The sequence below is a fragment of the Macrotis lagotis genome, chromosome 3 (assembly GCF_037893015.1).
Source record: "Macrotis lagotis isolate mMagLag1 chromosome 3, bilby.v1.9.chrom.fasta, whole genome shotgun sequence".
In the NCBI taxonomy this organism is placed as follows: domain Eukaryota; kingdom Metazoa; phylum Chordata; class Mammalia; order Peramelemorphia; family Peramelidae; genus Macrotis; species Macrotis lagotis.
This window is the reverse complement of record NC_133660.1, coordinates 271836264-271850154: the sequence shown is the minus strand read 5'-3', so window position 1 is coordinate 271850154 and position 13891 is coordinate 271836264. Positions and strand designations below refer to the sequence as shown.

At 41.5% G+C, this 13891-nt stretch overlaps 1 protein-coding gene across 4 annotated transcripts in view; it reads right to left on the bottom strand.

Annotated features, from left to right (window-relative positions):
* Positions 1-13891, bottom strand: part of CSTPP1 (centriolar satellite-associated tubulin polyglutamylase complex regulator 1) — a 187701-nt gene that overhangs the window by 89982 nt on the left and 83828 nt on the right. For 3 of the 4 annotated variants that reach the window (XM_074230588.1, XM_074230587.1, XM_074230589.1), the window contains exon 3: positions 6-136. The exons of the other annotated variant lie outside the window; for it this stretch is intronic. In XM_074230588.1, coding sequence (XP_074086689.1) covers positions 6-136 — 131 coding nt within the window. The remainder of the gene's footprint in view (positions 1-5; positions 137-13891) is intronic. 4 annotated transcript variants of the gene reach the window in all.

Genomic DNA, 13891 nt, shown 5'->3' with positions numbered 1-13891 from the left:
CTTACCTCCATTCTTGCCCACAGTTCGGAAGCATCTCCAGAAAGCCCGTAAGAAGGATGCCCTGTTATGGGGGGTGGCCTGGATGAAGCTAAACTCTCGGAAGAGAATATGGGTCCCCTGACACACGCTGTTAAAGCTGCAAAGATAAAAACCAAGAGGTCACTGTCTGATGACTCTTCCAGAAGGTTGGAACCAGAAGGAAGCAGAGGCCACTCAGAGGAGCTGCTAAGAAGCAGGAGAGCTGGCCTTTGGCCTCACGTTTCTGAGAGGCAGCCCTATTAGGGTCCATCCCTGGGCTCCCTAGAGTGAAACTGAGGCCCTCAAGCCCAGCCCCCTGAGAACTGGGGAATCCAGCTGACTAAGCCCCCCACCTCCACTCAGGAAGTCCTACCCATCACCATCCACCCTTCACTGGATGATGCTGGCACTCATTTATTTTTAGAGAACCCCTCGCTCTCGACCTCATCAGGATTTACATTTCCTCAGAGATGTTCTTCCCAGACTCAAGAAAAACAGAGTTGTTCACAGGTGCCATCCATAGATCTGTCTACCTTAGTCTGGGGTGGGGGTGGAGCAACAGGGGAGCTGTCATTCACCTCGGACAGCAAGCCCAGGAAGAACACCTCCCCTCTGTTGAAAGCAGAGACAAATGGCTTCATGAGGATCCACGGCAAAGGAACAGGGGTAAAAAGTGGCCCCTAAAACAAAAGGATGAGGCAAAGCCCAAGGGCTCAAGTGAGTCATCACTGAAGTTGGGCCCCAAAAAGGGAGGAAAATGCACTGTATGTAGACTTTGGGTTCTCTTGCCAAAGGTGGGGGGAAGGCTGGGAAATACTAGAGCTATCTCAAAATGGAAATTCCTCCAGAAAACAGGCAATAAGAACCCAGGAATGGACACAACTAAGAAGAGGCTCCAGAAAATTCTTAGAGCCTCTGACTGAGTCCAGGAAGAGGACGTACTTGTCTTCAGAAAGATGTAGATATTAGGCAGGAGGAAGGCACCAATGGAGTAGTGGGGAAGGCATAGGGGCTTGAGTTCAGACCCTTTGTTTTTCTGATCAGGAAACTGAGGGCAAAGGAAGCAATTTAGCAGCTGCCACACAGAGTTAGGAGCAGAAAAAAAAGCTAGTTCCTCTAATTTCTTGTCCAAACTACACCACAGCTGCCACCAAATTGGAATATGAATTCCAAATGGCAGTTCTTGCTGGTAACCCATGCCAATTTAAAAATCAAACCAAACCCGAGTTGGACAACTGGAAGAGGCTTTATAGGACATGCCCTCTTCCCTTCAGATTGAACTACATCAAAGATGCCCCTTCTTATGTTAAAAAGAAGAGAATGGCTGTCCTTCATTCAGATGAGAGGAACCGGGGCCAATGTTAGGTCAGTATTTATATTCAGACTTGGCCCAATATTATGAATACTATGATACAACCCAATCACAACTAATTAGATTATGTTCAAAAACAGTTACAAACTATTTTTCTCTCCTGGAAAACTGGTTGAGAACCATAATTCTAAGACAACTTGAAGAAAATGGGAGGCCAATGGGTAAAGCCCAAGAATTAAGTTAGAAAAAGGACTATTAAAAAAGTAATGGGAGCACAGATGCAGTTCCATGCAATATGGATCAATTTTATTGTCTTAATAAAAGAATGAACTGTGTCATTCTGGAGACTTTTCATAGGTCTAAACCCACTTTGGGATCCATCCTTCATGACCTTCCCTTGAAGGCAGTTAATATCTATAGCATCTTTTAGATATTAAGTGGTTGGTGAATTCCCATATGTTCCCATTGATCTCTTACAGCCAACTCTCTATTTCCTTAGTAATATGAATTATTTTTCCTTGTGTCTTCAGAATTACATTTTTGAAAGCTTCCCATCCCTCTGGTACAATTTTATTCCATGGGATCCTCCTTAGTCTTTGTAATTAAAAATACTAGAGATGCATAAGATAGGTTTGCAACTTTCTTTCAAAGCCAGAAAATCTGGAATTGTAGATGTGAATACTGGGCCTCTTGAGTCATACATTGTTATTACATCAATCAATCAATAGCTATTCACCTTTTTATGTAAATATATGCCACACACTGTGTGCTCACTTAAAATTGAAATTTCCCAGTTTTCAATAAACTCTTCTGCCTAAGTAACTGGCTAATAATAATAACAGGTCACATTAAAATAGCTCCTCATATGCTTTTTTTCCTCCCAAGTTGTTGTAAGGTAGGTGAGCCTATTTTACAGATGATGAAGCCAAAGATAGGGTATATAACTGATGTACCCTCCATGATACAGCCAAGGTGCCCACTCTACTGTCCTGTCACTCCCACCACCCTCCCAGGCCCCAACAGGCAGATTTTTCTAAATTCAAGTTTTGCAGTAATAGTCAAACTTTACAAATTCTCTAATTCTTCAGACTTTTTCCACTTCCTTTCTCTGTGGGTAAATTTACATTTAAAATGATGAATTACAAATATGAGAGAAATTCAACAAATCTCCCAAAGGGTTCCTGTCCACAAGAGAGTTAGAGGCACCAAAACTTGTGTTTGTTTGTGATTTGTTTTTCTTCATTACTTAAAATATTAATTTTAAAATTCAGCTTTAAAGGTTACAAAGTCATTTAAAGTTAATTTTGAAAAGAAATTAAAATAAAAGCTCATTGGTTCTTTGTTTGTCATGTGAGTCAGCAAATAAAAATTGGTGTACTCCCCACTAGGCACTGTTCTAAGCACCCAGAATAAGAAAAGAGGCAAAAGAAAATCTAATGAGGGAGACAACAAACAAATCAAGGTAATCAAACAGACACTACTCAGGAAAAAAAGAGGAAATGATGCAGAATGAAGAGGAAAAATGGGATTTTTGTTGGGTCTTGGAGGAAGCCAGTAGACAGATGGGAGGGCAGAGATTTCTAGACATAAAGAACAGCCAAAGAAAGTCCCCAGAGGGAGAGATGGAGTATCCTGCGGGAGGAACAGTGTGGCAGGGAATCAGGTGAGACAAGGGTTTTGAACACCCAACAAAAACTGTTGTATTGGATCCCAGAAGTGAGGGGGGACCACTGGAGTTACTGAGTAGGGGAGTAACAGCTAAATGGATTGGAGTGGAGAAAGAAACTAGAGGCAGGCTGACCCACCAATGGCTGAATATCAGTGCAGGTGTAATGGGAACAGCGGGGAGACGGTGTCAGAGGAGAGAAGGGGCACATTTGAGAAATGGAGCAAAGGTGGAACTGATGGAACTTGGCAACAGCTTGGACACAGGGAGTGGGAGATAGCCAGGGGTCCAGGGTGACTCCTGGGCTGTGAGCCTGAGGAAATGGGAGGATGGTATAGTCCTCAACAGTGAGAGGGAAGCTAGCAGGGGGGCCAGGAGTGAGGCAGAGTTTGGAGGAAAGAAAATTCATTTAATTTTGGACATTTGAGTTTAAAATGTCTATTGGACGTCCAGTTTGAGAAAGACAAATGGAAATGGGAGATTGGAGGTCAGCTCAGGGGTTAGGCAGGTTAGACAGATTAGAGAATGACTAGCACAGGGATGGTCATTAAATTCTTGTGATCTCAGGAGAGGGGAAGTAGTTTAGAAGGAGAATGGAAGAGGGTCCAGGACAGAACCCTGTGAGATGATCCAGCCAAGGAAACTGAGAAGGAGCATTCTGATAGATAGGAGGAAAACCAGGACAGAGTGACATCCTGAAAACCTAGAGAGAAAAAAGAATCAAGGTGGAAAAGGTGATCAACAACGTCACAGATTGCAGAGAGGCTGAGGATGATGAAGACTGAGAAAAGGCCATTGGATTGGACAACTGGTCATACTTGGTCACTTATAACTGGAGAGATGATATGGTTGGAAGCCAGATTTAAGAGACTGTAAGTGAGAAGAAAGGCACCTACTGTAGGTAGTAATTTCTTTTTTTTGAGGGAATCAGTGCTAAGTGACTTGCCTGAGATCACATAGGCCAGGTTTGAACTCAGGTCCTCGACTCCAGTACTGGGGCTCTATTCACTACACCACCTAGCTGCCCCATTGATAGTCTTTTCAAGGAATTTGACCAGAAAAGGCAGGAGAGATATACAATGCTAGTTAGCAGGGGAAAATCAAGAGAGGCTTTTGGAAGCATGGGGGAGATAAGGGTATGCTTATAGGTTCTGAGGAAGGAGCCAGAAGAAAGGGAGAGTTTTGAAGATAAGTAATGGAATGGGGATGACTGAAGGAGCAATCTGTTGGAAGAAGCAGGATAGAAGGAGATCAGTTGGGGAGGTGGAAGGGTGGCTCTTGTTAAGGAGAGAGACAGGTGAAGGATGAGATCGTGACAGAAGGCATATAAGTGAGATGATATGAGGAACTAAGGGGAAGAGGGAGCTGTTGTCAAATGGCTTCATTTTTTTATGTAAGATATGAGCCCAGGTTCTCAGCAGAGAGGGGGAAGGGAAGCCATGGGAAGTTTGAGGAAGGATGTAAAGGTTTGCAGGGTGTGCTGTGGAGAGTGGGCTAGTGAGTAGATAAGGGAGTAGAGGAGGCTTGCCCAGAGGCACTGAAGTACCAGCTGAGATTGTGAAACATGAATTCATGGTAGAGCCTGTTAGAATGCTTTCATGAATCTCGTCATCTTTCCTTGGAGGAGTCAATACAGTAACTTATTTCCTTGTATAATAAACCTGAGACTTTTTTTGGTTTTGTTTTTTGCAAGGCATTGGGGTTAAGTGATTTGCCCAAGGTCACACAGCTATGTAAGCATTAAATGTCTGAGGCTGAATTCGAACTCAACTCCTCCTGACTCCAGGGCTGGGTGCTCTATCCACTGCACCACCTAGCTGCCCCAAACCTGAGACTTTTGAGATTTTTCATTATAATTCTTATTTATTACACTAAATAAATGCATCATACTGCAAAGCTCTGTGTTACAGGACAATGATGGAGTATTTTAAATAACTTATTTGAAGTGACCAAAGTATTTATTGTTGTAAATAAGTTCTATAAAAAGTTGTGTAATTGCTATCCCAGAACCCCAAGTTCTGAGCTTAAATGGATTAGGTTGGATCTGGGAGACTTCCTACAAGGCACTCTTTAGCATGTTCCCCAATCCAGGATTTGTCTGGGGACTCCAAATTTGTCTTGTTTTTCTCCAATCTAAGTTCTTCCCTATAAATGTTAGAAGAGAAGTTGTTGTCTAGGTCCCATGAAAGCACTCAAGCTAACAAGATATTTTGACACAGGTCAACTTTTTATTTATCTATCTCCATAGACAGGGAAAAGGGTCCCAGATCCCATGAAGGTACCAAGCTTACACAGTTATCCCTTCCATATTATGACTTTATCCATCAAGGTTTCAATATATTATAGGTCCAGCTTATGAAATTAAATGGAAATTTTGGGGGAATTTATGGAAACCACAGATGATTCAGAAAAAAAGTTTAGAAACTCAGAAATACATAAAATATATGTATAGTGTAGTATAATAGCATATCCTATCTTTTAATACCATAAATATTATATACCCAAATTTTTCAATAAAGTGCTATCAACACCTCATAAAAGAAAGAAATTTCAGACTTCTTTGGGGAAGTATAGTATGAAGGGAGGACCAACAAATTTTATTGCAGATTTTACACTGGGTCTCTAATCCCCGTGATATGGAAGGGATAACTGTGTTTTAATCCAGGACAGCCTTTAATTCAACCCAGAGAAAGATTGCCATATCAGTCTCTAACTGCCCCTGTCCCAAAGCCCATTGATATGGGACATCTTCTCACTGGTGGATACAAATGCTCTGGCCTGGGGGAACTACAGCAGTCTTCAGTTCTCTTGGGCACTCCACTTCCAAGATTCTTTAAATTTCTGGTTGCTTTGGGCACTTCTAGCTTTGAGAAGGAAGATGGAAAAGTTGGCTGACGGAAAAGTCTCTGGCATGTCCCTATCCCCAACTTGCTACACTAGAAACTTTGGGGGAGGGATAAGATCAATGAAAACCCTGACCCAGTCAAATCCTCCTCAAATTCTAGGCCTCAGATCATTTTCATTAAGATGTAAATGAGTCGACAAGTGTTCAGGACAAAGTTGATTTTGCAGTTCCCAATGAAGTCAATGGGAATGTTTCTCTCTATCAAAGAGGCCTAATTCAAACGTCAACCACAGGCTCATGCATAAACTGCCCAGGTTTAGGATGGTCCCGCCTTCTAAAGCTAGTTGATGAATTTCCAGGAATTCAACCTAATCCTCTGTTGTGCCCTAGGTTGAATTACATCATACACTGTCCTATTATTTGCTATGACAATAAACAGCTTTACAATGTATCCATTACAGGAAAAACTGGAAAAATAAATCCCTAAATCCAAGAAGAGATCTGAGAAAACCTGATTTTAGCCTAGATTTAAACAAGACATTTAGAGAGTCAGTTACAGCTGGTCTAGAGAGATGAAAGGTGATGCCCTGTAGCTTAGTTGGTTTATGCAATGCCTTCTCCTTATCCATTTCTAGCTATTTTTATCCACTTAAAAGAGGCTTTGAAAGCATGCTTCATCCAATTGGTAGAGGACTCTAATATGGTAGATGTCACAGAGCCATGCGATAATATGGGATGCGGTTTGTCCGTTCTCAAAGAAGATCACGACATCAGGGAGGTGATGGCATGACAAGAACATGAAGTGGATTTGAGTGGAGGGGGGGGGGACTGTGCTAAGTCACCAGCCTCACTTTCCCATTCGGAGCCATCTGGATCCAGTGACCAGACAGGAATCAGGATGACCGGAGATGGCCCTGGATGTGGGGCGATCAGGGTGAAGTGACTTGCCCAAGGTCACACAGCTAGGAAGTGTCTGAGGCCAGATTTGAACCCAGGTTCTCCATCCATGTGCCATCTAACATAGCTAATATACGAGAAGGCAGAGTCGAGATCCAAAAAGCCCATGGCAGGCTAGAACTAAATAATGACCCTTAACGGGGTTCCAAGTACAAGATGAGCAGGCACGCTTAAAGAGAACTTGATGTGAAAAAGGTCAATGTCTGTTGGGCTGTCCTGGGAAAGAGCCCCTGAGCGCAGCCCTAGGAGCAAGAAGCAGACTTGGGCAGGATGGCTGGAACAGGGTGCTAGCAAGTGAAATGGATCCCTAAGGATGGAGCCGCTGTTCAAGCCCTGAGGTCTTCAGGCAAAGGTCCAGTGCTAGCTTTTTTTTGGTGATGCCAGAGAAGGGAGTCTTGTTCAGATGCAGGCGCACTTGCAATCTCAATGGGGTGGGACTCTCCTCAAACAGAAAATCAGGACCTTGTGTCACTATCCACACACCCTCAAAGCCTCCAAGTGAGGGCTGCCATAATACCCTTTGCCCCACCATGGCCAAGATCCCTTCCCCTAAATGCCACTCCCCATATCTGTGCTGGCTCTCTGACAGCTCCCTCTTAAGGCTCCTTGGCTGGATTTTTATCCAGTCCCACTAGCTGCTGAATGTGGGTGTTTCCCAGAGCTCTCAGGCCGGCCATCTTCTCACCTTCCTCTCTGCCACTTCACTTGCTAATCTCATTAAGTCCAATTCAATGATCACTTCTGTGATGATGATTCTCAAATCTTCTTATCCCACCCTAAACTCTCTGTGGACCTTCTCACAACTCCAGAGGCCTGCTAGACATCTCAAAGTGGATGTCCTGTAGACATCTTAAATTCAATACATCAAAACTGAATTTATACTCTTTTCCCTAATGCCTCCCCTCTTCTTAACTTTCATATTAGTGCCAAGGGACCCATATTCCCAGTCACCCAGGTTCACTCTTTACCACATACCCTATTTCCAATCTATAGTCAAATATTGCCAATTTTATCTTGAAAACTTCCCTCCCACAGGCCCCCTTCTCTACTCTTGACACTGCTCCCCATTCTGCTGCAGACCCTCCTCATCTCAGGCCTGTACCACTGCTCTAGCTGCAGGCTGGTCCTACTGACATAAATCTTTCTTTACTTCACTTCTTCTTTCACCTAGTTGTCTGAGTGATCCTCCTTAAGCACAGGTCTAACCATCACACAAACACACCCCTCCTCATTGAAGACACTCCAGGGTCTCCCTATTGCCCCCAGGATCAACTATAAAATGTCTGCAAAGCCCTTTCCAGTCTTCTTTTGCTTCTCTCCTCCCCATATACTCTTCATTTTGGAGTCATTCCTCAAGAAAAGACTTCATTTCCTGGTCCCTGCCCTTTCAGTGGCTATCCCTTCAGCCTGGAAGGCTCCAGCTTGCCCTGGCTCCTGCAGGTCCAAACTAAAGCCCCACACTCTACAAGGAGCCTTTTCTGGTCTCTCTGAATTCTAGTGTCTTTATACTGTGACCATCTTCTCTGTACATATTGTCTTCCCCTTCAGACCGTGAGCTCATTTCTTGTATCTCTAGGGCTTAGTACAGATCTGCTACAGAGTAGATGCTTAATTAATGGTCATCGACTGATGAACAGACCTCCTCAGGATGCCTCAACTGTGGGCTACAGTGGGTAGAAAAAAAGGAGAAAGAAATCACCTGGCATGACTGCCTCCTTTGGGCCACACATGGACTATAGCTGGAAAGCATTGAGAGAAGGGCAATCAGCATGTAAGGGCTTCAAGGTTATGCCATGCCAGTTTTAGGGAGGAAATGGGGAGGCTTGGCTGAAAGAACGGGAGGCTTAGGAAGGACAAGTGAGCTGTCTTAGCTATTAGAGAAGTCTCCCTTGGAAGAAGCCTTAGACTTGCTTTGCCAGGGAGCAGAGGGAAGAAGTAGGAGAACTGAGGATCAGGGAAAGCTTCCTGAACATAAGCGTTCTCCCTCCAGTGGCATGGATTGTTTTAGGAGGTGGTGGGCTCCCTGTGACTAGGTAGAGATCTTCCAACAAAGACCGGATGTGTGGGTTTTGGGGAGGCTGTTACGTTGTATTGGCTCTGAGTTTCTTCCCAGCTTCATAGTGATTCATAGTGGTTTGTACAGATAACAGTCAAAAAGGCTTGGTCCTGGTCATTGTCTAGGGAGGAAAGGGGAGGCCTTATCATTTGATGGTCAGTCCTCCTTCGGTCACTCCAACAATGCCTGAAGCAACACTTTTCCAGGCTAAGAGCTTGACTGGGGAGTCTTCAGCAGCAGGGCTGGTTTTTAGAGCATGACTTCAATGACTTGGAGCTCTACTCCATGAAGGAGAGAAGAGGCAAACTCCTAGTGTCCTGACAGGCCCCTGGCATGGGGGCAGGACTGGGGGAAGCTCCTGTCCTAGGGACACATCCTTACCCTGTAAGGACTCTGCTGAGAGAAACACTACTGTCTAGCCCCAGGAAGGGGCTAGGCCTGAGTACCTCCTCTCTATAAGTGTGCTCTGGTCTGGGGATCATCCCAGCCAGGACCTTCACCAGAGGCTCCTTCCAAACCCTGACTCTCCAAGACATTTGCTAGGTGCTGGGATGCTCTGCTAATAGCTGGTACTACCTCAAAGTCAGAGAGGAAAGGAGCAAGAGGATAATTTCTATCCAACAGCATCCTGTCTATTCTAGTGATGCAGAGAATTATAAATGTAGCAGAAACAAAATCTGTGTTTTTAATGCTGCCAAAATCTTGTTAATTGTGGAAGGCTGTTGGTGCTTGAGCTGTCAACTGATCCCTGTTGATTGTGTCCTGTCTCCCCTTGACCCTGTTATTTGTATCTCGTCCCCCATTTTCCCCTTCACCTAACCTTGGCCATAGACGCTGGAGTGACAAGAAATGACATGTTGAGTTTGGGAGCACCTTGGGATAGGAAGGATCAGTATGTAGCTTGGCATTGGAAGATACCTAGCCCAAGGTATAAGACCATTCCTCAAGTGCCACCCCTTGCCCAACCTACCAAAGAAGGGTATTTAACAGGAAGCACAGCCTCTTCTGGGCTCTTCTCAAGTCTATCTTCTGATCCTGCAGGATGTCTACATCTCTCTTTCCTTCCTAGGCCATGTGCTCCCATGCTAGGCCCTGGTGGTTCACCATGAGACCAGATGGCCAGGACTGTTTCTCTTTCTCTTTCTTTCTCTCTCTCAAACTTCATCTAGCCTATTCTTAAAGTGGTTACTGCTTTTCAAGGAGTTTTAACCTGTATATTTGTAATAATTTACTATAATAAATCCTGAGCAGTTTTAATATCCCAGAGAGCTCGAATTCTTTCATCCTGTCAGTGACCCCCAATTTCTCAGTTACCCCAAAGTCAATCTTTAATTGGTGACCCCAAAAAGTTCCAGTAGCAATACTAATAACCCTACTAACTGGCAAAACAATCCTCATGACCCTGAAAAGATGACTCCAAACATCTCCTTTCTCTCATTTCACTGAGATCTCTAGCTCCTTCTTCCAATGCTGAACCAGAAATGCTAACTATAGTAAGAAGAGAAGAAGAAAAAGAAATGGAAGGAATCAGATTGGGCCAGGAGGAAACAAAAGCATAATTCTTGGCAGCTGATGTGTTGGTATACTTAGAGAATCTAGAGAATCAATTAAAAAACTAGTTGAAATAATTACCTTTAACGAAGTTGCAGGATATAAAATAAACCCACATAAATCATCAGCATTTATACACATTACCAACAAACCCTAGCACAGCAAGTGATGGAAAGAGAAATTTCATTTAAAATAATTGCAGAAGGAGATGATTATAGTAATCTGCTGTATGATAAACCCAAAGAGTCCAGCTATTGGGATAAAAACTCCCTCTCTGATAAAAACTGCTGGGAAAATTGGAAGCTAGTATGGAAAAAACTTAGATTAGACCAACACCTAACACCCTTTACCAAGATAAGATCCAAATGGTTACAGGATTTAGACATAAAAAAAATACTATAGGAAAATTAGAAGATCAAGGACTATTTTACATGTCAGATCTATAGAAAGGGAAGCAGTTTATGACTAAGGAAGAGATGGAGAACATCACTAAAAACAAACTAGATGATTTTGATTACCTTAAATTAAAAGCTTTTGCACAGATAAAACCACTGTAACCAAGATCAAAAGAAATGTAGTAAATTGGGAAACAATCTTTACAACTAATGATTCTGACAAAGGACTCATTTCTAAAATATACAGAGAACTGAGTCATATTTTTAAAACAAAAAGCCATTCCCCAATTGACAAAAGGTCAAAGGATATGCAAAGGCAATTTACAGATGAGGAGATCAAAACAATCCATAGCCATATGAAAAATTGCTCTAAATCATCAATTAGAGAAATGCAAATTAAAGCTTCTCTGAGGTACCACCTCACACCTCTCAGACTGGTCAATATGACCAGAAAGGATAATGATTATTGTTGGAAGGGTTCTGGGAAATCTGGGACACTATTACACTGTTGGTGGAGCTGTGAACTCATCCAACCCTTCTGGAGAGAAATTTGGAACTACACCCAAAGGACAACAAAAATGAGCATACCCTTTGACCCAGCAATACCATACTGGGTCTATACCCTGAAGAGATGATGAAAAAGGGTAAAAACATCACTTGTACAAAAATATTTATAGCAGCCTTGTTTGTGGTGGCAAAAAATTGGAAATCAAGTAAATGTCCTTCAATTGGGGAATGGCTTAGCAAACTGTGGTATATGTATGTCACAGAACACTATTGTTCTATTAGAAACCAGGAGGGACAGGATTTCAGGAAAGCCTGGAGGGATTTGCATGAACTGATGCTGAGTGAGATGAGCAGAACCAGAAAAACACTGTACACCCTAACAGCAACATCAGAGTGATGATCAAACTTAAAGAACTCACTCATTCCATCAGTGCAACAATCGAGAACAGTTTTGGGCTGTCTGCAAAGGAGAGTACCATCTGTATCCAGATAAGGAGATGTGGAGTTTGAACAAAGTTCAAGGACTATTCCCTTTAATTTAGAAAAAAAAGCAGATAGCTTATTGTCTGATCTTGTTACCTCTTAGACTTCTTGTCTCTTCTTTAAGGATATGATTTCTCTCTCATCACATTCAATTTGGATCAAGGTACAACATGGAAACAAAGAAAAGACTGACAGATTGCTTTCTGTGGTGGGGGGAAGGGGGAAGTAAGATGGGGGAAAATTTTAAAACTCAAATAATATCTTAAATAAAAAAATAAAATAAAATAATTGCAGACAATATAAAATACTTGGGAGTCTACCTGACAAACAAACCCAGAAACTACATGAACACAATTTCAAAACATTTTTCACATTGATAGAGCCAGAATTGAACAAATGAAAAGATATCAACTGCTCATGGAAAGGTTGAATCAATATAAAAAATTTCTACCTAAATTAATTTACTTAAAAGTGCCATATCAACCAAACTACTAAAAATTATTTTACAGAGCTAGAAAAATAATAACACAATTCATCTATAATCAAGGGAATTATTGGGGAAAAAAACGCCTTAGCTGAGTCAGATCTCAAACTGTATTACAAAGTGGTAATCATTAAACCAATTTGGTGTAAGCCAAAAAACAGAGGTGGATTAGTGGAGTATATTAGGTATACAATACATCGAAGTAAATTACTATAGTAATCTAGTGTTTGATAAACTCAAAGATCCAAGCCTTTGGAATAAGAACTCAATATTTGATAAAAAAAATTTGCTGGTAAAACTAAAAAGCAGCTTGGTAGATTCTAGGTATAGACCACCATCTCACACCATATACCAAGCAAAGGTCAAAATGGGTTGATTTAGACATAAGGTGTGATATCATAAGCAAAATAGGGATCACAAAATGGTTAAACTGTTAGATTTATAGATAAGTAAAGAATTTATGGATAAGTAAAGAATTTGAACAAAAAAGAGATAGAGAACATTGAATCATTCCTCAATTGATAAATGGTCATAGGATATATGAATAGGTATTCTTCAGATGATGAAATCAAAGTTATCTCTAGTTACTTGTAAAAATGCTCTAAATCATTACTGATTAAAGAAATGCAAACTAAAAGAATTCTCAGGTATCACCTCACACCTATCAGATTGGCTAATATGACAGAAAAGGAAAATGACAAGTGCTGGAAAGGATGTGGAAAAATTGGTACATTAATGCACGGTTGGTGGAGTTGTGAACTGATCCAATCAATCTGAAGAGTAATCTGGAACTAAGCCCAAAGGGAAATAAAACTGTGCATTCCTTTAACTCAATGATACCACTACTTGGTCTCTTATCTCCAAGGGAAAAGGATCTATATGCACAAAAATATTTATAGCAGCTCTTTTTGTGGTGACAAAAAAATGAAAACTGGGGGGATGCCCATCAATTAGGGAATGGCTAAAAATGTGATTTATATGATTGTGATGGTATTGTGCTATAAGAAATAAGCAGAATGCTTTCAGAAAAACTTGAAAAGACATATATGAATCGATATAAAGTGAGCAGAACCAGAAGGACATTGTACATGGTATCAGCAATCTTATATGATGAACAACTCAAGATGGTTTAGTTATTCTTAGTAATTCAAAGATTCAAGATAATTCTGAAAGTCTTATGGTGAAAAATATGATCTACCTCCAGAGAATTAATTCTCTCTCAGGAATATGAATGTAGAAAGAAGTATACTATTTTTAACTTTCCTGTTCTCTGTTTTAGGGGGTTTGGGGGCCTGTGTTTTCTTTCACAATACAACTAATGTGGATATATGCTTCACATGACCGCACACGTATAATCCATATCAAATTGCTTGTCATCTCAGGGATGAAGGGGGTTAGAGAGAGAAAATTTAGAATTTGAAATTTTTTAAAAATTGTTTTTACATGTAATTGGGAAAAAATTATTTTAAAATGAAAAAAAAGAGGCAGGAAAAAACTAACCAACATATCATTAATCAAGTCCATTAGTCTATGTAATGTTTCATGCCCTCAGTCTTCCTCCTCTGTAAAACAGGATGCATCAAGCATCAACCTTGATAATTATAACTACATAATGTT